Below are 25096 nucleotides of genomic sequence, written 5' to 3' on the forward strand. Positions count from 1 at the left end.
CAAGAAGGAGAGTGGTGGAGAGCTGCATCAGATGACCTGGCCTCCACAATCCCCCGACCTCAACCAAATTGAGATGGTTTGGTATGAGTCGGACCACAGAGTGAAGGAAAAGCAGCCAACAAGTGCTCAGCATATGTGGGAACTCCTTCAAGACTGTTGGAAAAGCATTCCAGGTGAAGCTTGTTGAGAGAATGCCAAGAGTGTGCAAAGCTGTCATCAAGGGTGGCTACTTTGAAGAATCTCAAATATATTTAGATTTGTTTAACACTTTTTGTTGTTACTACATGATTCCATGTGTTATTTCATAGTTTTGATGTCGTCGCTATTATTCTACAATGTAGAAAATAGTCAAACAAAGAAAAACCCTTGAATGAGTAGGTGTTCTAAAACGTTTGACCGGTAGTGTATATAAAGCTCACCAGCCTCACCTGGTTTAATGTACCTCAGGCTGATAGACGCAGGCTGAAGGGCAAAGTTGTTGTATGGTTTACTACATTACCTATGCCATCCGGCCTGTCTGCTCCCAATAAGCTGTCACTTACCATTATTTGGCTCTATTGCACAGCTCACGCTGTCCTCGGGCACCGGGTTTGGAATACTGCAGCTATGCACAAATCAAAGTGATGCCTCCTCAGCCCCACTGCTGTGTATCAATGAATGTATACTGCGGGAATAAAACAAAAATATGTCATTGTAAATGCATGTAAGCCAATATTTACTAAATCAATCTGACACTAAATCAACTGAGTAGCTTACAGTAGCTGTTTCTCCAAAAATGTAGCTAGGCTAGTAGTTCAGAAATATGTTAGTGTGACCTACTGGACTATAGTAGCCCCAATAAATAAATTTTGCCTTTAAGTACTACTGAATACTACCCTGACCAAGAATGCTCTCAAATGCAATCAAACACAGACTATTGGGGAAGTTAGGCCACTAGTGGCCAAAGCCTCAAAGCCTACTACTTCATTTTTTAAATATTAAATGCAAGTTAAAATAATATAAGAACAGCGTCTGGAATTAAGTCTATACAAAATACATGAAAATGCCAGTTGGTCACAATAATGACATTGAACTAAATCTACTGACATTAGATAAATTAGGGTAACTTACATGTAAAACTATTTTCAAACTGCCCTTTCTCACTATCTACTCCAAAGAACTTGTTTCACCTATAGTCAATAACATTTACATGAGTAACATCTTCATACAACTAATTGTAATAATATTGATCATTTAAAATAAAGGGTTTAGAATGGGGACACTTTTAAAACACTGAAACATGTATTGGACACTAGAGACAAGGCACATGGTGTAGGTCCCATAGCAATCTTCTCAAAATGGCTGATTACAGTTGCGTTTTAAAGGGATAGCAGTAATTGATTATTGCCCCATAGGTTCCACCTGTTACATTAGTTCTAGAAAAGCCAATCAGGTTGGAAAAAACGATGCTTGATCTGAGTTCAAAACAGTGTCTTATCTGTAGACTAGCCTACAAGCATGTTTAAAATGCAGGACGTCATCATCACGAACCTACCTGTGCATGCATGGTCAGGGTGTTCTGTGATTCATAGACTGCATCAAAGTGCAGGTTTCGGGCGCCAGGTCAAGGATTTTAATGCTATGGCGCACCCAAGTGGGGATATTTTGCTTTGCAACCATTTCCATCCTCTCGCTCCATCTGTTCGTGCGTGCCTGTATAAGCACGTGACATAATTGGAGCAGAAAATGAGTTTACCAGAATTATTTCAATCGGTCATTTGTGGAGTGCACCGGAGTCGTCATTTAAAAAAATGTCGAACAGATCGCATCAAGCCGAAACCCGAAATATGTGGTATTGCTTACACTCCACCAGATAAATTCTTATAATTCTCTTTTTCCAGTCCACATAATGTCATTCATGTTGTTTAGAGTTGTAACGTTAGCTACCTGTCATTGCACGCCTGTTATAATTTCGAAACCAAGTTTTGGTGAGGTAGGTTGGCTAGCTATCTACCCAATATTCCTAGCAAGTGAAGTTAATTACGGTCCATTTTCTTCAGTAAATGTATGTACAGTGTAATTCACAAAATGACAAGTTTACATTTTGTTGATTTGAACTAAGCTTATGAGTTTGGTCCAGACACGACACGCCTGCATGCCAAACTTGCACGCGCTAACGTTACAGTAGAGTACCACAGTACGAGTCATAATATCCATAACCTAGCGGTCAAACAAGGAAATGGTTCCAATCGTTTTTCCACCATTTATTTTCCCCATAGAAGATTTTTGAAACACTTAAATTAAGGGCTGTGTTTCGTGTAGGCTTATCCTGGTGTGACGTCTTGATAATCGTGTAAAATCTCTCTAGGACAAGGTTACTTTTTTTTCAATATACCATTTCCCTGTTTGACTGCTAGGTTTTATGGGTAGTATGACATATCCACTGTGGGGCTCTGCCAAGACATTTGTACTGGACCATTAGGGCACAGGAAAAATGGGGTTGCTGGATAAAGCACCTCCTTCTCCCAACCTCATCAAACTGCACAAAGTGTTATAAGAGAGACACATTTTCAGTGGTGGAAAGTACAAATTAGGTCGTTTTTTGGGGTATCTGTACTGTACTATTGATATTTTTGACATATTTTACTAAACTACATTCCTGAAGAAAAATAATGTACTTTTTACTTTATACCTTTCCTTGACACCCAAATGTACTCGTTACATTTTGACAGGAAAATTGTCAAATTCACACACTTATCAAGAAAACATCCCTGGTCATCCCTACTCCCTCTGATCTGGCGGACTCACTAAACACATGCTTCATTTGTAAATTATGTCTGAGTGTTGGCGTGTGCCCCTGGCTATCTGTCAATAAAAAAATAACATTTTGCAGTCTGGCTTACTTTTGATACCTGTGTACATTTTTGAAATTCCATATACTTTTAATACTTAAGTATATTTAAAACCAAATACTTTTACTCAAACAGGTACATTTATATTTTGCAACGGGGCTATACATTTGGGTGTGTGAACCTATTGGGGCGGTAAGCAAATTGGAGTGGGTCTAGGGTGTCAGGTAGGGTGGAGGTGATATGGTTCTTGGCTAGTCTCTCAAAGCACTTCATGATGACGGAAGTGAGTTCTACGGGGCAATAGTCGTTTAGCTCAGTTACCTTAGCTTTCTTGGGAACAGGAACAATGGTGACTCTCTTGAAGCATGTGGGGACAGCAGACTGGGATAAAGATTGATTGAATATGTCCGTAAACACACCAGCCAGCTGGTCTGCGCATGCTCTGAGGACGCAGCTGGGGATGCCGTCTGGGCCTGCAGCCTTGCGAGGGTTAACACGTTTAAATGTTTTACTCACGTCGGCTGCAGTGAAGGAGAGTCCACAGGGTTTGGTAGCGGGCCGTGTCAGAGGCACTGTATTGTCCTCAAAGCGGGCAAAGAAGTTGTTTAGTCTGTCTGGGAGCAAGACATCCTGATCCGCGACGGGGCTGGTTTTCTTTTTGTAATCCGTGATTGACTGTTGACCCAGCCACATACCTTGTGTCTGAGCCGTTGAATTGTGACTCTACTTTGTCTCTATACTGACGCTTAGTTTGTTTGATTGCCTTGCGGAGGGAATAGCTACACTGTTTTTATTCGTTCATGTTTCCAGTCACCTTGCCCTGATTAAAAGAAGAGGTTTGCGCTTTCAGTTTCGCGCTAATGCTGCCATCATTCCACGGTTTCTGGTTTGGGAATGTTTTAATAGTTGCTGTGGGTATGACATCGCCGATGCAGTTGCTAATAAACTCGCTCACCGAATCAGCGTATTCGTCAATGTTGTTTGACGCAATGCGGAACATATTCCAGTCCACATGATCGAAGCAATCTTGAAGTGTGAAATCAGATTAGTCGGACCAGCATTGAACAGACCTGAGCACGGGAGCTTCCTGTTTTAGTTTCTGTCTATAGGCTGGAAGCAACAAAATTAAGTTGTGGTCAGCTTCCCCGAAGGGAGGGCGGGGGAGGGCCTTATTTGTGTCACGGAAGTTAGAATAACAATGATCCAGGGTTTTAACAGCCCTGGTTGCACAATCGATATGCTGATAGAATTTAGGGAGTCTTGTTTTCCGATTGGCCTTGTTAAAATCCCCAGCTACAATGAATGCAGCCTCAGGATATGTGGTTTCCAGTTTACATAGAGTCAAATGAAGTTCTTTCAGGGCCATCGATGTGTCTGCTTGGGGGGGGGGGGGGGGATTATAATGTGATTATAATCGAAGAGAATTCTCTTGGTAGATAATGCATTTGATTGTGAGGAATTCTAAGTCAGGTGAACAGAAGGACTTGAGTTCCTGTATGTTATTATGATCACACCATGTCTCGTTAATCATAAGGCATACCCCCCCCCCCCCCCCCCCCTTCTTACCAGAAAGATGAACGTTTCTGTCGGCGCGATGCGTGAAGAAACCAGCTGGCTGTACCGACTCCGATTGCGTGTTTCGAGTGAGCTATGTTTCCGTGAAGCAAAGAACGTTAGTCTCTCTGGAATGCTACCCTCGCTCGGATTTCATCTACCTTGTTGTCAAGAGACTGGACATCGGCGAGTAGTATGCTCGGGAGCGATGAACGATGCGCCCGTCTCCGGAGCCTGACCAGAAGACCGCTTCGTCTGCCTCTTTTACGGCGTCATTGTTTTGGTTCGCCAGCTGGGATCCGATCCATTGTCCTGGGTGGTGGGCAAAACAGAGGATCCGCTTCGGGAAAGTCATATTCCTGGTCGAAATGATGGTGAGTTGACATTGCTCATCCAGTAGTTCCTCCCGACTGTATGTAATAAAACCTAAGATTACCTGGGGTACCAAACCACGACAACATGAGAGGATATTTTTTACGTACTGGACAGCTTTGGAACATCAAATGGACATTGGAGGTCAAGATGTTGGTATCAGTGCTGATGGTGCAAAAAGACATAGTGGAGTGGTAGCATAAAATTAAATACAGGCACAGACTGTGTGGAAAATTATTTCAGACAGACTCTCCAATACAACCCAACATTGCAGAGTTGTGTGCATCCTTTCAAGCACACCCTTTTCATTAACCTGTGGTGTGTTATTCACGATTTAATGAAAAAAATATTGCTCATTTGTTCATTTTCAAATACAATCTGTTTTTGGTTGGTTGGTTTTTACTTATGGTCAATTTGCAGTGTACAAATTATGTTCTGACCACCCGCTCAGACAAAAATCGTCTCGCGGCCGAATCTAGTTGCCTGCCCCTTGTGAGAGCGCATGTTAGTGCATGTCTGTTGAGGTAAACCGCACCCCATTATCCAGAGAATAATAATGGTGTTTTTTGGTTCCTGGTTGTAGTTATCCCAGCACACCTATCTGAGCTGCAAAGGCCACTGAGAGCCCAGAGGAGCAACAAGAAGATCCAGGAGGACCTCCCACCTGTCACTCCCACCTGTCAGTCAGATCAACACTGTTGATCTACACAACACACATTTCACATGACAACATACACAAGTTTCTCTCTTGCGCCGTCTCGCCCTCTCAGACCTGCGAACGTTCGCTCCACCTGAACAGCCACAACGTGTGACTTCATCTCCTAATATCTGACAGGAGCCATGGTCATAAAGGTGACGCAACATCACATACCACACTGTTGAGTCTCAGTATTCTCACTGTTGAGTGGTGGCATATTTCACCATCCTTTGATTTAACACTAATTCCTCTGTACTAACCTTCCTCTCCTCTCTCAGAGAACACAGAGCATCGTCCGGTGACAGTCACTGTACTGCCCCAGCCGGGCTTGGAAAGACGCCAGCATCGCAGACTTGCGGGTTAGTAAGGGCTTCGCTCTGAAAGAGAGGATGCCACGGTGAGTAACAGAACTGTGTGGATGTATGTTTTACAGTTGAGTAGAAGATGTTTCCTAGGACCCATGTCTATCTACTGGCTCTAGTTATCTGCCCTCTCTCTGTCCCTGTGTCCTGTGTTATGGAGTGTCCCCCATTCTTAAACTAGATGAGTTCTCCAACTGACTCCAAGGGCCTTCAAAACAGGACACCTGACTCAGAAAACCAGACCCCCTCCTTTGACCGGTTTGTCTCCCCTCCCAAGCCTGTCCCATGTACCAACCCCTCCCCAGACAGAAATGAAAAGTTTATCACCATTTGATATTTTTTGCTTTGAACTGGACAAATTTTACAGAAATGATAAATGTGCCCCATTGAACACAAATTAAGGCCAGGCTAAACACCACATGAGGGACAGAGTTTTACTGTGTGTGTTGCAAATGTATTTCTTGCACTTGATGCATGTGTACGTGCATGTCTACTGTCTTCATGTCCTTCTTGGGTCCTCACACATTGCAGTGCTTCTTATTGCTACTGGCTGCATCTAGAATGATAAACACTTAGTTAGTTCAGGAATTTTACTAACATCTCACTCTCATATATAGTTACAGCAGGCCAAGGTAGGAGAGTCAGACACACACACACAACATAACTCACACTTCCGGTATTGGAGTTGTTGGTTCTGTGGGTCGGGCGGATGAGTCACCAGCATCCTTCTGAATCCTCCTCATGATGGCTGCAGAAGCTGGGGTCCTTGGGAAATGTTGCCTCCTCTGGATATGAGGTCTTACCAATGCCTTGCTCAGCGCCTCGAATGCGCCGTCTCCGCTGACGCTTCCCTCTGTCCACCCTTCCTTTTGTAGTATTGTAATCCATTATGGTTTTTGATGTGCCAGGCCACAGATTCTCCCATCCCTATGCAGCATAATCATGAGTATCACATTTGCCTTTCTTTGTCACGTAGGACACCAGGGACGTGTCGGGCCGCGAACACAAACTAAGCCTGTTCCATGTATTCAACAGCTGAGGTGGGAGCTCTGGCTTGTTTTTTTTTTTCATACTGTTCCTACCAGCTTCCTCTTGAGCTCCTGTCCCAGCTTATACGAAGTAAAAAAGTTATTGCATGTGATGTTGTGGCCACGGGGTCCCTGTGTCACGTCCAGGACAACTCGTATCCCTTGGTTCTTCTCAGGCTCCTATCTGGCTTCCCCGTATACACTTGCAAGTTCCACACATATGATGAAGCAGCGGCCCCTAAATGATATAAGCTGCTCAACAGTAACATTGGGCCCAAGGTTGTAAAACATGGGAAGGCGGTCCACCCACTTGTCCCACACTGACCTGATTGCAGCTAGCTTGTCTCTCTGCACTGACCTGATTACAGCTAGCTTGTCTCTCTGCCGCTGAGCTGGTCTGGTGTCTCGGTTATCAAAGCGGATAATCCTGGAAATGTGAAAGTTTTCCAGAGACATTGTTGCACGGAAAAGTTATCTGCATCCCACGGGAATCTGTGGATTTCCCATTGGATCTGAAAACACAAGCTGGATAACTAGGATAATAATAAGGATAATAACCCCAAAGTATGCATGTAAATGATTTTGGTCCGTCACGCTCCAAAAACACACTTCCCCCCCAAATGAGTTCAGTCCAGAATGATTTTCTGGATGGTGTCTGGGATGAACAGTTCAAAAGAAGACTGTCCTGCACATGGGTAACCGCCATCCGTCGGCCCTGGTTGCATCCTTATCACATTGGCAGCCATGTGTGGTGGCTCATTCCTTGGACAAGACCATTCAATTTCCAAAAAATGTTTACATCCATATTCTATATCCTGCTGATGGGCTGTCCTGGGGCTGGCTGAGGGTCAATCGCATCTTCTTCCAACTCAGTCAGACTCCAAATTGAGAGACATGATCCTGAATCTACAAAGTGGAAGATGCTCCTTCCACACTAGCTTCTCTCTGCAAAAATGATTTCTAAGGCCCTCTGAGCAGAGAATTTGCCATACTGATTGATTGTGGTGAGCCACACATGCAAAGCTATTTTATTTGTGTCCCTCCCTGGCTGGGGTAGTGTATGGGGAAAATACAGATATTTTTTTTTTTTAATAATGTGTTGTAATAACATTTCAGTTTCACTCACTACAAAGGGTAAGGAGTGTGAGAAAAGCGTGAGACAGCACCAATAACCTGTCTATGTTGAAACAGCAGGCCCAGGGAGGAGGGAGACGGAAGGCACAAAGCATACCGGTTTCATTTTTACTTGTTTTCACCTACACCCACACTTATTACCCTTGGGTCCTGAACACACATGTAATAATGTGTAGGGGGGGTGCACTCTGTGAAAATGTGTTCTTGTACATGTTCTTCACAGAAAATGAGCCAAGGCCAATAAGTCTCAGGTAGAATAGATTTTTTAAATCATTTAATTTAAACACTGAAAATGGATCCCACAGACCCGAACACCACACAAGGGGTAAGTGCACAAGGCTACATGTGTGAAAATGTAACATTCACTGAGTAACAAATAAAACAATCTCCCCTCAGTGTTACAGTATGTCAAGTTTAACACACAAGCAAAGCAATATCTTTGGGCTACAATGCTCATTATTACATTGTACACGTTCTGCCTATGTTGGCATAATTGAGCTCTTTCAGGCAGAGCGTACACCTGGCATCCACGTTATCGACAGAGGGAAAGTGTGGTGTTCCCGTCGCCTCTATTGGCATCCATCTTAAGCCAGGCCCAGCTACACTTGATCCCTGAATCCACTTATTTAAACCTCTACAGGATCGGTGGGTCCCCCACGGGATGGTTGAGATAATGTAGGCAAATGCGATTAGCATGAGGTTGTAAGTAATGAGAATTTCCCAGGAGATATCTGATATTGGCTTAAATTCTTAATCTAACTGCACTGTCCAATTTACCATGCTATTTTTTGAGGAGAGTGCACAGTTATGAACATAAAATTATATAAATAAACCAATTAGGCACATTTGGAACATAATTGCAATGGTTCATTGGATCAATCTAAAACTGCACATACACTGCAGCCATCGAGTGGCCAAAGTCTAAATTGCACCCCCGGCTGGAATACATTAAGGCCTTTCTCTTGCATTTCTTTGTATTATCTTTTACCAGATATAATGCGTTTTTTTTTCTACATTCATTTCACATTTCCACAAACTTAAGTGTTTCCTTTCAAATGGTACCAAGAATGTGTATCCTTGCTTCAGGTCCCGAGCTACAGGCAGTTAGATGTGGGTGTCGTTTTAGGCGAACATTTAAATGTGGCGGATCCTTAGCAAGCAATGCCTCTTTCACCCAATTCTCATTCTGAAAAGTAACTAGAGTGAAAACATTAGTTCATAGATAACTAACTAGTTAACATTTCACAGATTGCCAGGGTCCAGTGAGAAACTAACATTATAGCTTGAACGGCAAGGAGTCAGTTAATACTATACCTAATTGGTTCCTCTAACGTTACCTCATCTGATGTAACATTACCCAGCTGTCTGACTTTGGACAGCTAATTTTTACACCATAAACTAAGTTTGATAATGTTGCTCAACATTTCTCTGGCCAGCTAACGGATCATTTGATCCAGCTACTGTAGCCAGATAACAATTCTTGTTCCACCACACTTGCTCCCTCACCTCAAACTTTCCAAATGTCTGTTTTTTGGTTACAGCTCAAGTATGCTTCTTCACCAAATCAAAAACTGCCTTTCCACTCTTTCCAGAGCACGCGCTGATGCAGCAACTAGCAAGGTGGTTGGCTCTTCAGTCTCGTGCTGCATTCTGTTATATGAACGATTGGATGGGCCCAGGCCTTGGATACAGACATTATTACACGCATCACTGGTTATCGTACAGCCATTAGTGACCCAAACGCGCATATTAGACAAGCTGTTGGGCTTCGCTGGTCTCAACCCAGTCAATGTTCTGGTCAGACACGTGGACTGCCCACACACACACACACCTCACCGTGGACCCAATCTTCACTGGAGATTGGAGCATAAGTAAATCCCATTGATGTGCAAAAGTTTGAGTTACAGGAAGGAATAGGGTGGCTTTATTTCCTTCCACTTAATCTTTAGTCAGTTTTCACATACGAAACAAATACGCAAAAGTAACATCTTGCCTCATCTCCCCATCAGGCTGCGTCAGATCCCGGCCCATCTGTATAGATTTCCCTGTAAGGCCATCAAGGTGTGAGTGGCGGGCTTCAGACCCCTGCCTCTAACTGGAGAAGGAGCGCCTGTCCTACCGGCCAGAGTGGAGCATGAACCCTGCTGCACCGCATCCGTTACAGTGAGCAAGATCTGCCTTAGTTACCACCATCATATCAGTGTAAATCATAACAAGCTGGATACAATGACACGTTGTGGATTATTTGCATGCCCTGGCAACGGTGGTCTCTGTACAACCAGGGTGATGATGGCAGCAGCAGAAGTCTATGTATTGTGGTTATTCACCATATACCATTCAGCCAATTAGGTAATTGTGAGTTCTTGGTGCAGTTAGCCATCTCAGCCAATCATCTCAATGAAGTAAGTGTAGTTTTCATGATAATGGTGTTGTCTCAGGCCACTGAGCTGGCTGTGTTCCTGTATGAGGATGCAGCTCTGGTCTACCTGCCTCTGGTGGAGAAAGGACTGGCTGGCACTACAGCACAAGTCAAAAGGTGGGTTTGACACTCACTTAGGAGTGCTTTTCAAAGAAAGTTTAACATATGTGAACACTGCTCAGTTTGCTAGCTTGAACAATGTCAAGTCTTTCTGTAGTCTGCGTATGAAATCCAGTATATCTCACTTCTTTCTCCTTTGACCTCACCAGAGTTCTGAAGAACGTCTCCACATCACAGGCGTTTCCTGTTTGTTGTGCATTGAGATTTATGCTGCCAAAAAGATGAAGTACTTTGTGAACCATTTTATTTAAAGTTCCGTTTTTTTTTTGCAGAATGTGTAAAAAGGGCAGACCACTTTTCTAAATGTTTTACATCTGAAATACTGTCTGTATGAAGGGTACAGAAGTATTAGTTTAGTTTTTAAACTGCTTCACTGTTTTACTCTTAAAAACAATACCCGGATGTACTCACTGATTTGATTAAACATTTATTTTACCAAAAAAATACAATCAACTAAGAAAATAAATATGGATTAGACATTTTTTACAAGTCACTCATCACTACATTCAACTCAAACATACTAAAAACCTATGTCAAACAACTCACACCAACATAAATGTTCAACTGTGCTTCAGCTTTAGTTCCGATGACGATACCTCATATTGCATAAACAATCCTAGGGCCTGTTGTCCATGACAATGTTACCATCCTTGTCTTTAACTCTGAGGCGTCCGGTGGGGTAGCGGGTCTCCTGTCTGCCATCGGTATAGACTGTCTTCAACGTGCCATCTGGGTACTCCCTCCTCTTATAGTCTGCTGTGTGGATCTCCTTCTGGCCTGTGTTGAACTGGATCTCCTTACTGCCATCCCTGGAGGAGAACATGAGGACAGTGGTGAAAGATACAAGACAGAAAAAAACCTTAAACCACTGACTCCACGAAAGAGGCAAAGATTGGGCACTCCTCATCAAGAGCTTTTATCTGATGAGATGCATGCTAGAGTATGTAGGTGACGTATAGATATATAGACAGAGGCGTGAGCTCTGTGGACTTACAAGTTAACTTGTATGATGGTCCCGTCAGTGAGGACACTCTCCTCCCTCCCATCTGGATAGAGGTTCTTGACTGTCTGGTCAGGGAATGTGATCTCCTTCCGGCCATCAGGGAAATGCTTCTCTGCAGAAAGAAATGAGGACTTACACACGTTTAAAGCAGCACAGTGATGAAGGGGATCATTTACGTTTAATAGTAAAATAACATTACTGTCAAATAGATGCAATCAAGTCTCACCAGTCTGGTTGTTGGGGAACTGCAGAACCTCGATGCCATCAGGATAGGTGGTGTGAGTGGTCTGGGCATCCGCATAGTAGTAGATCTGTAAGAGGACTATATTAGTTGAGACACTTACACATATCTGGGATTCATGCAAGTCTAATATCCCAATAACACCACTGAATATGAAAGGTGTTGCCAGGGAAGGGTCACTGTCAATGACTCACCACTCTCTGGTCAGCCATGACCTGCTTGATGTCCCCGTTGAAGAAGGTGACTTTGACTGTCAGTCCGTCCGCTGACACCTCCTTCCTGGTCCCATTGGGAAAGATGATGAGTCTCCCTCCACAGGGCAGAACCCTCTCCATCTAAGACAATAACACATACCCGAGTCAATGGAAAGCACTTTGAGCTCCTGGAAAAGCACTATAAAAATCCAATCTATTAGCGAGACAATAACAGCTTTGAGTGACAAACTGAATTCTGAAGTATTTTCACAGAATTTCCTCCCAATCCTTCTCGTCCCCCCTCACCTTTCCATCAGAGTGGGTGAGGACATCTTGACCTGGCTCTTGTTGCTCTTTGACCTCTGTCTCAGTCTGCAGACCTCGAGCTCTCTGTGTGTAAAGCCAGACAGTCTACATTCAGACACTGCAGCATACCTCAACAACAAAGGTGGTGTATACACACAGATCCTATTAAATTACTAATAGAGTTCTAATAAGTAATTATATGGGTGTATAGCAGTGTTGAGCCATGTCATGGCAGTGCTTTCATTAAATAATCAGATTCCAGTGATTTAACTCACAGGGGACAGGTTGTTTGAGTGGTCGTGGCTCTGTGCTGGGTGATGGCTCCTGGTCAAAGATTCTGGTCTATCCTCTGAGCTGTAACTGTGTGCGGGGCTGGGTGCTGGTGTAGGGCCTGACCTCTTCAGGATGCCCCTGATACCTCCTGTTAGACAGACAATGTAGAACAATATCTCTACCTATAACTAAATACAAAATATTTACCTCCCTTTGTTGAATCCATAGTAAATCTCATGATCAGTCCATATTCAGGGATGCAAACTGGTGAGGGCCCAAAAAGGTGACACTTTTTTGTTGTTGTACTGAAACATGCAAAAAAATCCCTGCTTGCGGGAAATGCAGGTTTTACCTAATTGAACAAAGAATATGATCTACAGGATCAGCCTGTGTGTACAATAGTGGTTAATGTGAACCTAACTCACTGCTAAAAAATGTAAGGAGAAGCATTCCAATGTTATGTTGCCTAGACTTTACTGCAAATGACACTCAAGTCTTGAGAAAAAAACAATACACTAGTATTGCTGTTAGCCATGACAGCCTTTATAATAGAATGCTTGTGACCACACACACACACACATCTAAATATTGCACTTAAGTAGAAATAGAATGAAAACAGGCATTCTATTTTTGCTCTATTATAGTGGCCACTATAGTTGACATCGATCAAGCGCACAAGGCTACAGGTGTGCAAAAATAACATTCACTGAGTAAAAAAAAAATGTACTAAAAAAAAATGTACTAAGTGTTACTGTCAAGTTCAACACAACAAAAGCAATATCTTTGGGCTACACTGCACATTACTACATTGTACACTTTCTGCCTGTGGACATCTGTTCTACAATGTGCCAGCAGAGCATGATACCCTTTGTTGGCATAATTGATCTCTTTCAGGCAGAGAGTACACCTGGCATACCCCTTTTTATCCACTATATTGAGAGAGGGAAAGTGTGTGGCGTTTCTTTCACCTCTATAGTGGCATCCAGCTTAAACCAGGCCCAACTCTAGCTACACTTAACTGTTTAACAATCAATGCCTCATTTTCACTCAATTCTGTCATTCTGATCTAATTAACTTAGTGTTCTGTAGAGGGAAAATAGTTCACAGTAGTTATTTCGTTAGCTAGTTAACATTTCACACAGATTGCCAGTAAGCAAATAACACATTATAACTTGAGGAACGGCAGGGAGTTGTATAACGTTGCCAGTTAACACTATAGCAAATTGGTTACGTTAGGTTACTAACGTTTGCTCATCTGATGTTGTGACATTAGCTAGCAAACGTTAGTTGTCTAACTTTATTAACCAGCTAATTTTCACCCCAAACTCAATTATTTGATCAGTTAAGTTGGCTAATGTTGCTCAACATTTCTCTGGCAAGCTATTATGGATAATTTGATGCAGCTAGCAAGACACTTAACAGACACTTCCGACCTAGAATATGTGGACATCTATAAGTACCTAGGTGTCTGGCTAGACTGCAAACTCTCCTTCCAGACTCATATCAAACATCTCCAATCGAAAATCAAATCAAGAGTCGGCTTTCTATTCCGCAACAAAGCCTCCTTCACTCACGCCGCCAAGCTTACCCTAGTAAAACTGACTATCCTACCGATCCTCGACTTCGGCGATGTCATCTACAAAATGGCTTCCAACACTCTACTCAGCAAACTGGATGCAGTCTATCACAGTGCCATCCGTTTTGTCACTAAAGCACCTTATACCACCCACCACTGCGACTTGTATGCTCTAGTCGGCTGGCCCTCGCTACAAATTCGTCACCAGACCCACTGGCTCCAGGTCATCTACAAGTCCATGCTAGGTAAAGCTCCGCCTTATCTCAGCTCACTGGTCACGATGGCAACACCCATCCGTAGCACGCGCTCCAGCAGGTGTATCTCACTGATCATCCCTAAAGCCAACACCTCATTTGGCCGCCTTTCGTTCCAGTACTCTGCTGCCTGTGACTGGAACGAATTGCAAAAATCGCTGAAGTTGGAGACTTATCTCCCTCACCAACTTCAAACATCAGCTATCTGAGCAGCTAACCGATCGCTGCAGCTGTACATAGTCTATTGGTAAATAGCCCACACATTTTCACCTACCTCATCCCCATACTGTTTTTATTTATTTACTTTTCTGCTCTTTTGCACACCAATATCTCTACCTGTACATGACCATCTGATAATTTATCACTCCAGTGTTAATCTGCAAAATTGTAATTATTCGCCTACCTCCTCATGCCTTTTGCACACATTGTATATAGACTCCCCCTTTGTTTTCTACTGTGTTATTGACTTGTTAATTGTTTACTCCATGTGTAACTCTGTGTTGTCTGCTCACACTGCTATGCTTTATCTTGGCCAGGTCGCAGTTGCAAATGAGAACTTGTTCTCAACTAGCCTACCTGGTTAAATAAAGGTGAAATAAAAATAAATAAAATAAAAATACTTGTTCCACCACACTTTCTCCATCACCTTCTCACCTGCCTCCGTGGTCAGGCTTCTCACCTGCCTCCGTGGTCAGGCTTCTCACCTGCCTCCGTGGTCAGGCTTCTCACCTGCCTCCGTGGTCAGGCTTCTCACCTGCCTCCGTGGTCAGGCTTCTCACCTGCCTCTTCGTTAATGTTCAGGGGACGCGCTACTGTAAATTAACTGGCAAACTGCCTTTCTATACCTCTTTCCAGAGCGCGCGCGCACTGATGCTGTAGCTAGCAGATTGGTTGTCCTTTCTCTCTACAGTCACGTGCTGCATTCTGTTATGTGAAAGGTTGGCTGAGCCTTGGATACAGCCAGTACTGCTCAAAACGCGCATCACTCGTTCGGATACAGCCAGTAGTCATCCAAAGCCCCCCCCCCCCCCCCCCCCCCCCCCCCCCACACACAAACTGTTCTCATCGGACCTACAGGAATGTCACCTATTTTGGATTCAAAATGGCTAAATTTCGCAGAAAGGTGACTAGTTTGCATCCCTGATAATGCAGCTACCTTCCTTGTACCTTGAGTGGTGGGGCTGTGTCCTGATGGGCTGCCTTTAGAGGAGATGCTGCTCTGTGGTTGGCTGCTCCTCACCGTGTCAGGAGGACTCTGAACAAACAAATACACACTGCGTTAGGGTTGTTATCCTGAGTCCGGCACAGGACAGAGAATTTAACCACCGCCAGAACACAAACAAACTGGAAAAATCACAAGAAAGTGGTAGTAGTGAATTTGTAAACTCACTGCCAATTTGAGGCACCTGGCTTCAAGAGCAATGTAACTGTCCAACGGCCTGGATCCCTCCCTCCCCCTCTCCTTCTCCCTCCTGTCGTTCTCTCTTTCGCTGTCTGTCCCAATCTTCCTCCAGGTGCTGAGGCGTAGTTTCTCCATGGTGCGGACCTCGTCTTTCAGGTTGCTGTTGTCTGAGCTCAGGGAGTCTATCTGCTGCCGGAGACGATTATGTGTGGTGGACCAGCGGCTCTCTCTCCGCTTCAACTCCTCCTGCAGGAAACTCAGCTGCTTCTTCATGGCCTGAGGGCGACAGGGCAGGGTTAATGGGGGTTATAAGACCTCTTCAAAATAAAGGGGGAAAGTGTCTCTCACCTGGATCTCGTCACGCTCCCTCTTGTCTGGTATGGCTCTGGCGGCAGAGGCATGCCTCTCAAACACCTTGCGTTCCTTCTGCAGCTTCTTGGTCTCCTCCCTCTTGAACTCCTCAAACTTGGCCAGCTCCTCAGCCTTGCGCTGCTCAAAATCAGCACACTCCTTCCTGGAATAGAGACAAAATCTGTTTGTCAGACACTTTTATACCCTAGATGAATCCATTTAATATACATTTTGTAACAATGCTTTGTATAGAACCATAGATGGGTGGGTTGTTTAGCAACAAAACGCAGAAAAGAAACGAGGTTGGCTAAAGCCCTATTTGGACAGGATTACTTTTACTGGTGGTCGGATAATGTAATTATGTGCACAAGCAAAAAAAACACCACTCCAAATGTTTCCTCCAAATATTCATTGAAAATGTAAATACATTTGCACAATGAGTCTCAAATACATTGTTACATTTGTTAGTTGGTTAGCTAGCTAGCTATTTGTTCTTGCAAAAAGAGTCAAAGCACCTCAAAACAAGATATTGTATCAATAACAAGATGCAACGAGGTGAAATAAGCCACCTACGATTCCCCATATGGCTGCCTCTTGTCGTTGTTGCTATCGATCTGACCTTCTAGAATCATAAAACCACACAGCGTTCTGCCTCTGCGATGTGTGCGCATTGTTTTTGTGAAGTTGTCAGGCAAATCCGTCTATTGAGGGAAACCCTGCCCATTCCAGTTCAGACTAAATGATTGTTACCGGAGTTTCTCCTGGTTCTTTTCGTTCTCCTGTCTGAGTCTGGCCAAGGCAGCATTCTCTGTCCTGAAACGTTCAATCTCCAGCTCCAGCTCCACCAGCCTCTCCCTCAGCTGCCTGGACTGCTGCTGGCCTGACCACACACACAATACAAAATAGTTTTATGCTGGTGCTACCAACTTTAGAGAAAAAGTCAGAGCCCTGCTGTTGATGTACTCCATTGAGTTAAGAGTGTATGCACTGTCTCACCTGATCCGTCCTCAGTCTTTCTAGGTTCTGGTGGAGAAGGGGCCTGGGTTTTGGGCTTTAGCGAGGGGAACAGCCTGGCCATGAGCTGGGAAGCGGGAGGAGGATCTGGCTCCTGGTTGGCTGCTGTGATAACAGACATCCTCTCCAGCTCCGTCCCTTTGGCCACAGCCACCTTTCTCTTCAGTGTCCTCTCTGAGGGTGAAATGTCATTCACTGTTGCTGTGGAAGTGTGTCGGTTTCCTGTTGCAGCGCCTCTTGTTCTGCTGTCGTCCTCAACGATGCTGCCAGCCTCCTCCAGGTCGTTCCAGGTGTCATCATCATCAAACACCAACAGACCCTCGTGGTCCCCATTTTCTCTGTCCTCCAAAAGGGTGGAGTCGTCAAGGTCACTCTGCCCGCCCTCCTCTGCCTGGCTTGAGCCTCCCTCTCTGTCCTGATATGACCTCTTGTCGTATGGAGGGTTGGATGCGGGGAGCGGGTTTTCCCAGAGGTTGCTGGAAACTGTAGTCTGGTATGACGGTTGAGCTACTTCCTCCCGATCCCCGAATTCAGAGCTGCTGCGGAACAAGATGTCAGAGATTTCCTCATGTTTGCCGTCGCTCACTTCATCTTCTTCCTCCTCATCAGTGGCTTTGCTGTTTTCCCTCATTACCCTCACAGCAGATACTCCTGGTGATTCAGATGAGCTGGTCCCTGTACCTTGGCCACTTCTACTGGTGCCCCAGCTGTGAACCCCTTTAGGCAGCGAGGGGGATTTGATGGGCGTGGAGGAGAGGCGTCGCGGACGGCTCCCCCTGCTGCCCTGAAGGGGATGTTGCTGGTCCAGCTGCAGCACCTGTAGGTTTACATTTAAATGTATTAAAGCAACAGTGTAGCCTAAATACTCTGTGGCCGGTTCAGTGTTTCCACTGCAATTATTTTGCTGTGGAGCTGCAGCACGGCAAAATCGTTGACACCACACACCAAAAATATTTCTGCCGAGGCGCACTTTGAAGATGCTAGAACAGACCATATTTCATTTTTTTTTTTAAAGACACTTTTTTACTTTTCCTCTGCAAACAAAAACAGTAATTTATAGAAAAGTATTCTTATGGTGTCAGATTTGATCTATTTATCTAGTTGGCTTGTTGTGTGTTATATGCGAGATAAATATTTATCTCATGGCGCATACATCTTGTAATTGCCATAGGGAGGGAAACAGCAACAATTTTTGCAATCGAAAACAAAGGTTTTATTGCCATTTTTCTAAAAGAGGGTGAACCATTTTAAACCCAGAGTTTTTAGCAGTGGCATGGTTATATGCATGTTACCTCTACACAATTAGCAGTGAGTCCATAGGGGAGACTGGAGCTAAATGTAACACCGGTGAAACAGATAATATTTTTAGTTGAGCAAGAGTAGTGGCAACAAGGGGGAGAAATGGTGATATGAAGTTTGTGAGAAGTCCAGGCAGGGGACATATTACACCAGGTGGTAAGTTACCTCAACAGGTATAAAACTACATTATATACACTGTGTTTATGCATGTTTTTGGGGACATATAATTCATCAATAGGATAATAATTAGTTAAAAGATCACATTTGGGATCTGGCTAATGATTATCCCAATAGGGTAAATGCAGATAGGCAACCCCATGCTTCAGCCTATTTATTTTCACTTTGCGGCATCTGTTGAGCTACAGGTACATGTTTTTTGCTAATGGCATACCTGATAACATGGACCATGCATAGGCTATATACATATAGATATACACACATGGCCCAATATGCTAAAATAATTCAACACCATTTTACAAATGAGTTATTGGGCTCATTCTGGAGGTGGAAATGTATATTTTAGGTGTCAGTTAGGATACTTTTACTTTCATTTTGGCGTAGAATGCCCCCCTCCCCTCAACAACCTACAATATTTTTCCAGAGGAAACACTGGGCCAGTTTTGGTACACTACCTTGTTTCACAGAAATGGTTTGCTCCTACAGACAGTGAGTCACATGGCTTGCTATATAATATAAAGAAGTCTGACAGGCAGAGGCATTCAGTTACTGTTCGATTGAATTTTAGAATGGGCAAAACGAGTGACATAAGCAACTTTGAGTGTGGTATGATCATCGGTGCCAGGCGTGCCAGTTCCAGTATCTCACAAACATCCAGTGTCTAGGGATTACAGAGAATGGTGCGACAAACAAAACATCAGTCAGCGGCATTCCTGTGGATGAAAACAGCTTGTTGATGAGAAGTCGAATGAGAATGGCAAGAATCGTGCACGCTAACAGGTGGGCCACAAACAGGCAAATAACGGCGCAGTACAACAGTGTGCAGAACGGCATCTCGGAACACACAACTCGTCGGTCCTTGTCATGGATGGGCTATTGCAGCAGATGACCACACCGAGTTCCACTCCGATCAGCTAAAAACAAGAAGCGGCTCCAGTAGGCACGAGATAACAAACACTGGACAATTGAAGAGTGGAAAACATTGCCTAGTCCGTTGAATCATGCTGATGGCTGAATCAGGATTTGGTGTAAGCAGCATGAGTCCATGGCCCCATCCTGCCTAGTGTCAACTAGAGGTCGACCTATTATAATTTTTCAACGCCGATAGCGATTATTGGAGGACCAAAAAAAAGCTGATACCGATTAATTGGCAGATATATATATATATATATATATTTGTAATAATGACAATTACAACAATACTGAATGAACAATGAACACTTATTTTAACTTAATACATAGAAATAAAATCAATTGAGTCTCAAATAAATAATGAAACATGTTTAATTTTGTTTAAATAATGCAAAAACAAAGTGTTGGAGAAGAAAGTAAAAGTGCAATATGTGCCATGTAAAAAAGCTAACGTTTAAGTTCCTTGCTCAGAACATGAGAACATATGAAAGCTGGTGGTTCCTTTTAACATGAGTCTTCAATATTCCCAGGTAAGAAGTTTTAGGTTGTAGCTATTTTAGGACTATTTCTCTCTATACCATTTGTATTTCATATACCTTTGACTATTGGATGTTCTAATAGGTACTTTAGTATTGCCAGCCTAGTTGATAGGCTTGAAGTCATAAACAGCGCATTGCTTGAAGCACAGCGAAGAGCTGCTGGCAAACGCAGTAAAGTGCTGTTTGAATGAATGCTTACGAGCCTGCTGCTGCCTACCACCGCTCAGTCAGACTGCTCTATCAAATCATAGGCTTAATTATAATAACACAAATATGAGCCTTAGGTCATTAATATGGTTAAATCCGGAAACTATCATTTCGAAAACGTTTATTCTTTCAGTGAAATACGGAACCGTTCCGTATTTTATCTAACAGATGGCATCCCTAAGTCTAAATATTCTTGTTACATTGCACAACCTTCAATGTTAAGTCATAATTACGTAAAATTCTGGCAAATTAGTTCGCAACGAGCCAGGTGGCCCAAACTGTTGCATATACCCTGACTCTGTGTGCAACGAACTCAAGAGAAGTGACACAATTTCCCTAGTTAAAATAAATTCATGTTAGCAGGCAATATTAACTAAATATGCAGGTTTAAAAATATATACTTGTGTATTGATTTTAAGAAAGGCTTGTTTATGGTTTGGTACACATTGGTGCAACGACAGTGCTTTTTTTTGCAAAAGCTTGTTAAATCATCACCCGTTTGGCGAAGTAGGCTGTGATTCAATGATAAATGAACAGGCACCGCATCGATTATATGCAACGCAGGACAAGCTAGATAAACTAGTAATATCAACCATGTGTAGTTAACTAGTGATTATGTTAAGATTGATTGTTTTTTATAAGACTCCTTGCTGCACTCGCATAACAGGTAGTCAGCCTGCCACGCAGTCTCCTCATGGAGTGCAATGTAATCCGACATGATCGGTGTCCAAAAATGCTGATTACCAATTGTTATGAAAACTTGAAATCGGCCCTAATTAAATCGGCCATTCCGATTAATCAGTCGACCTCTAGTGTCAACAGTACAGGCTGGTGGTGTAATGGTGTGGGGGATGTTTTCCTGGCACACATTAGGTCCCTCGATACCAATTGAGCAACGTTTCCAAGAATTCAGCCTGTTCTGGAGGCAAGGTGGGGTCCGCCCAGTACCTAAAACTGGCCACTGAGTGCATGTGAAACATACATAAAATGTTATGCAATTCATTATAAAAAAAGACAGGTAAAAAAGCATCACAAACCTTCATGACAAAGGATGAGTTGGAGGAGAAGGAGAGTTCCTCGGCTGCCTGCTCCAGCAGCTCAAACTCCCCCAGCTCCACACTCTCCTTCTGACGGTCACAGTCCCAGTGCTGCAGCTTCTCCTGGAATGACAGCTCAAAGGAATACTCCGGAACACCTGATTTTCCCTCTGCTGCTCCATCCGGTCTCGATGGACCACTTCCATTCCTTTGCAGTGCTCCAGTCCTCTCCTCAAGCCCAAACTGTTTAGTTACAGCTGCAGGAGTTCTACTCACAGGTTGAGAAGTCCCGCCCACCTTGTTACTAATCACCTCCATTGGCCTTAGACAGTTAGTCATCTCAATGTTCTGTCTCTGATGACTGCCCAGGACTCTGGGCCTCACTGCGGCCAGCTTGTCTGTCTTGCCTTCTGGTCTGACACTGTCCAGAAGAGGTGAGTACGGGTCTCTTGGTCTGTTCTCCTTGTTGAGCACAGCAGTCTTGCGCTGTACGGGGGGGCGCTGACTGACCTTCTGGGTGGGCTCTGAGGTCCAACGGGTGCTGACCTTGGCCTGGGGATCTTTTTGGGGTCCCCCTCTGTTTGGCATAGGGGCTTTGCTTCGGTTGGTGAATCTGGAGAGGCCCTCCCCTCGCCTCAGGAAGGCTCTCTTGGTATTAGCTCTCGGACTGGCTCCCTCAGCTGCCTCTGGGCTCTGTTAGAGAGACAGCTTAGCATTAGCAATGTTCCATGCAAAACAAAGGGAATGGTACTGCAGCTCCAAAGACCACCATACCTTAATCAAACTCAACTTGTCATTTGGTTGAGCTACCATTTTATTTGATCTACAGCCCATTTTTAGTGTAGTGTAGTGAAAATAGGGTTGGTCTCTGACCTGCTGCTGCTGGGTGGTCTTCAGTCTCTGTTCCTCCAGTCTCAGCTGTTCCTCCAGGAGCGCCTCAAAGGTCTGCATCTGCCCCCCTATCCCTGGTTTAATGGGTCTGGAGATGACCATAGACACGGGAGCACACAGCCAAATCAATGATTTGTATTCTATGCTGTCAGTTAACTGAGAATAGTGAAATAAATCATGTTTAGACATTTCCATCTCAAATATGAAGTTAAACATGTACCTGTCCTGTGAATCTAGTTCACAGTCATCTCCTCTGTATGCTTTGTAGTCTTCAGTCATGGAGGGAGCAGAATGGGAAGATAATGTGACTTCCTCATCCTCATCACCACCCCTATCATCAGCATCCCCATTCAGCTGATTACATTTGTGTGGATTGCTCCATGATTCTGTCCCTGTTTGAGTACAACAGAGGTTAAGTCAATCATGCAAAAGCCCCTTTAAATGCGTTTAGGCACCGGAGCACTTTTCCTACCCAGTATTTGGTCCTTTTCCTGCTCCTGGCCCCTTGGAGGCTGCTGGAATGTAGGCCCCCGTCTCCAGAGCTGGGATGACGCAGGCCCTTGTGGGGGGCCTATAGGGAAACTCTTGGCTGCTGGGGGTCTGTGAGAGAGTGGGTAGCCCCCCAATAGAGTGTTCTCTCCCCAGTCTGCTCCCGTCAACTTGGAGATCTCTATGTAATCTGTGAGAAATCACACAGGTCTTGTCTAAATCAGGGGTGTCAAATTCAATAACTGGAGCTACCTGCTCCATACAGCCTGCTGAGCAATAACACAGTGAGTGGAGTGTGTTTTTCAGTACCTGCTCCATCCTGCTGAGCCACATGCACCATGCCCAGTAACCTTTGTTGCTCCTCCTGGAGACTGACAAGTTCCTCTAGCTGGTGGGCTTTCAGCTGCTCCTGCATGTGCTGCTGCCACTGCCTCAGCTGTAACACAGCACATACAGTACCCATAAGCACCGCTACAACATTAGACGTAGGCCTACCTATCTGGAAGTGACAAGCCATTCCAAACAGTCATCATGATCTCAAATATTTTATGAAGCCATTCAATACTGGTTTCTTACCCGTTCGAGTTTGAGCATTAGGGGTAGGTCCTGAGACTGATCTACAAACTTCTCCATACTGTCCATCTCTCCAGGTAATGTCAACCCTTGAGACGCCACTGTCTGCAGTCCAGCAAATTGTCTGTCAGACAAAGTCCTATCCACTGGTAGCTGATTCTGTTTTCTCAATTCTGTCCCGGACTCAGCATCATGGACGAGGGAATTGATACTGAGGCAACTGCTGCTACTGGAGACCGGGAGGGGAACAAACTGAGAGGCGAAGGAGTCATTCACATCCCGGGATCTCCAGACAGAGCTGTGTCGAAGAGACTCAGCCAGGTCCGGGGAGGGGTTCAGGATAACCCCGGCACAGGAGCTGCTCGTCGTCCATCGGTCAAGGAACTTTGTTTGGGACTGCTGAGCCTGCAACCCAGCTGGAGATGACATGACTTGCTCTTCAGACAGGGCTAATCCGAGATTAGAGCAGATTTTAGAGACAGGTCAAGAGTAAAACAGTGTGACCCATTCAGCATGCCAGATCAAGTGCCTGGTTACCTAATTTAGCTAATTATACCACGTCACAGTGTGGTTATGCTTTGCCTACAGAAATGTACAGTTTAAAAGGACAGTTGTTAGCAACAGTTTAATACCTGTACTGTAGTTTGCTAACAGTGCATTTCCACATCATGACAATTTACAGAGTAACGTTAGTCGCAAGAAGTTGTACATCCCTGAATAGTAAAGTACCTGTAACTAGATAGTAATATGACATATTGTCAAATAATGACATATAGTTTATAGTGTTAAACTACTCAAAAACAGCTTCGTTAGCAGGCAAACGTTACCTGTCATTGTATTGACAACGCCTTGGTTTGGCTAACTAACGTTAACTAGTTGCAAACTAGCAATCTTGCAACAAAGTTTTACCATTGCAGGAGAGTAAGACAAAAGTTGTGCTTTGATATTATAATGATAGACACATAGCTAACATACATAACGTACCTTGTTTACAGACAACGAATTTACGTATTCAATGTATTTTCAGTGTTTGAAGACAACAAATGGGAGATTCGAAGTATACCGCCATCCCAAAACAAAGCCCGCGAGGGAGAAAAATAGGACAAGTTGCATTTTGGGTAATGTAGTACATGGCGTTGAAATCCAAGACCAGGAAGTGGTTTTCAAAAAATTGCCATTCGTCAACAGGGCATTTCAAGACGTTCAAATGCATTTCTGGAGGATGTACTGGAGTCCCAACTAGCGGTCCAAACACTTAAAAGACCCTCAGCCCTCAAACTACGTGGACACTTCTGATGACGTACCCTGACGTCTGACGAGTATACGCTTGCATGGCAAGGGGCGAGGGAGGAAGGAATTCATTTTAAATGGACCGCCCTTACCCGGAAATTCGTCACTCGTTCATCCCGTGATGATTGTGTTTTCAGCTTCTTTTTTTCCTGCTGCTCTTCCTTCTGTGTGTTTTGCGCCACAGACTCTGGGTCAGTTGTATCTGTCTTAACCTGCCGTTCTCTTTGTATCTAATTCAAAGACACTGGATCAGTCAGAGCAGCAGGGGGATGGGATCTCCCTCTCCCTGGAGGAGCATCTCAATGCCCTGTGCCTCCTCCGATCCCTCGGCCCGACCCCAAAGCAACTGTGTACTCAACTGGAGCAGATTCTCCTCCGATCTTTTCCAGGACACCCACGAGAGCACCAAAGTGATGTCAACCGCCCTCTACACCCAGTCTGTCATGGAAAGAGCAGGTGTTCTTAATATTTTGTATACTCTTGTATGTTTTACATATATTGGATTTGCAAAAAGTCGGATGAAATTTTAACCCCAGGATTATGTCATCATG

At 44.1% G+C, this 25096-nt stretch overlaps 3 protein-coding genes across 7 annotated transcripts in view; 1 reads left to right on the plus strand and 2 right to left on the minus strand.

Annotated features, from left to right (window-relative positions):
- Nucleotides 1-664, minus strand: part of LOC110502078 (rho GTPase-activating protein 20) — a 107054-nt gene extending 106390 nt beyond the window's left edge. The window contains exon 1 of the mRNA XM_036958999.2: nt 543-664. Coding sequence (XP_036814894.1) covers nt 543-545 — 3 coding nt within the window. The 5' untranslated portion in view covers nt 546-664. The remainder of the gene's footprint in view (nt 1-542) is intronic.
- A 10267-nt stretch (nt 665-10931) lies between these two features.
- On the minus strand, nt 10932-24725 carry LOC110501658 (centrosomal P4.1-associated protein). Of its 4 annotated transcripts, none has more exons than XM_090215858.1 (18): nt 24638-24725; nt 23259-23704; nt 22992-23118; nt 22666-22872; nt 22414-22585; nt 22176-22281; nt 21303-21995; nt 17114-17948; nt 16868-16997; nt 16115-16280; nt 15755-16042; nt 15532-15619; nt 12537-12682; nt 12262-12345; nt 11956-12096; nt 11747-11831; nt 11512-11632; nt 10932-11326 (listed from the first exon to the last, which is right to left on the minus strand). In XM_090215858.1, exons 2-18 carry the CDS (start codon nt 23682-23684, stop codon nt 11134-11136), a joined length of 4008 nt encoding a protein of 1335 aa, XP_090071984.1. In that variant the 5' UTR covers nt 23685-23704; nt 24638-24725; the 3' UTR covers nt 10932-11133. The 4 variants fall into 4 exon arrangements, with proteins under 4 accessions (XP_090071984.1, XP_021435044.3, XP_090071985.1 ...); XM_021579369.3 differs by having other exon boundaries at nt 24240-24665; XM_090215859.1 differs by lacking the exon at nt 24638-24725 and adding an exon at nt 24240-24569 and having other exon boundaries at nt 23259-23660.
- LOC110501657 (poly (ADP-ribose) polymerase family, member 4) overlaps nt 24659-25096 on the plus strand; it is a 30212-nt gene continuing 29774 nt past the window's right edge. The window contains exon 1 of one of the 2 annotated variants that reach the window (XM_090215850.1): nt 24659-25001. In XM_090215850.1, coding sequence (XP_090071976.1) covers nt 24815-25001 — 187 coding nt within the window. In that variant the 5' untranslated portion in view covers nt 24659-24814. The remainder of the gene's footprint in view (nt 25002-25096) is intronic. The other variant, XM_090215851.1, reaches the window with a different exon arrangement.

Source organism: Oncorhynchus mykiss, chromosome 22, assembly GCF_057628025.1.
Source record: "Oncorhynchus mykiss isolate SJ-2025 chromosome 22, ASM5762802v1, whole genome shotgun sequence".
NCBI lineage: Eukaryota > Metazoa > Chordata > Actinopteri > Salmoniformes > Salmonidae > Oncorhynchus > Oncorhynchus mykiss.

Coding starts and splice junctions, on each gene's coding strand:
- LOC110501658 (XM_090215858.1), bottom strand. CDS start 23,684: ATGTCATCTCCAGCTGGGTTGCAGGCTCAGCAGTCCCAAACAAAGTTC. Junction 22,873..22,991: donor GGCTCAGCAGGATGGAGCAG/GTACTGAAAAAC, acceptor GATTTCTCACAG/ATTACATAGAGATCTCCAAG. Junction 15,620..15,754: donor CCAGGTGCCTCAAATTGGCA/GTGAGTTTACAA, acceptor TTGTTTGTTCAG/AGTCCTCCTGACACGGTGAG.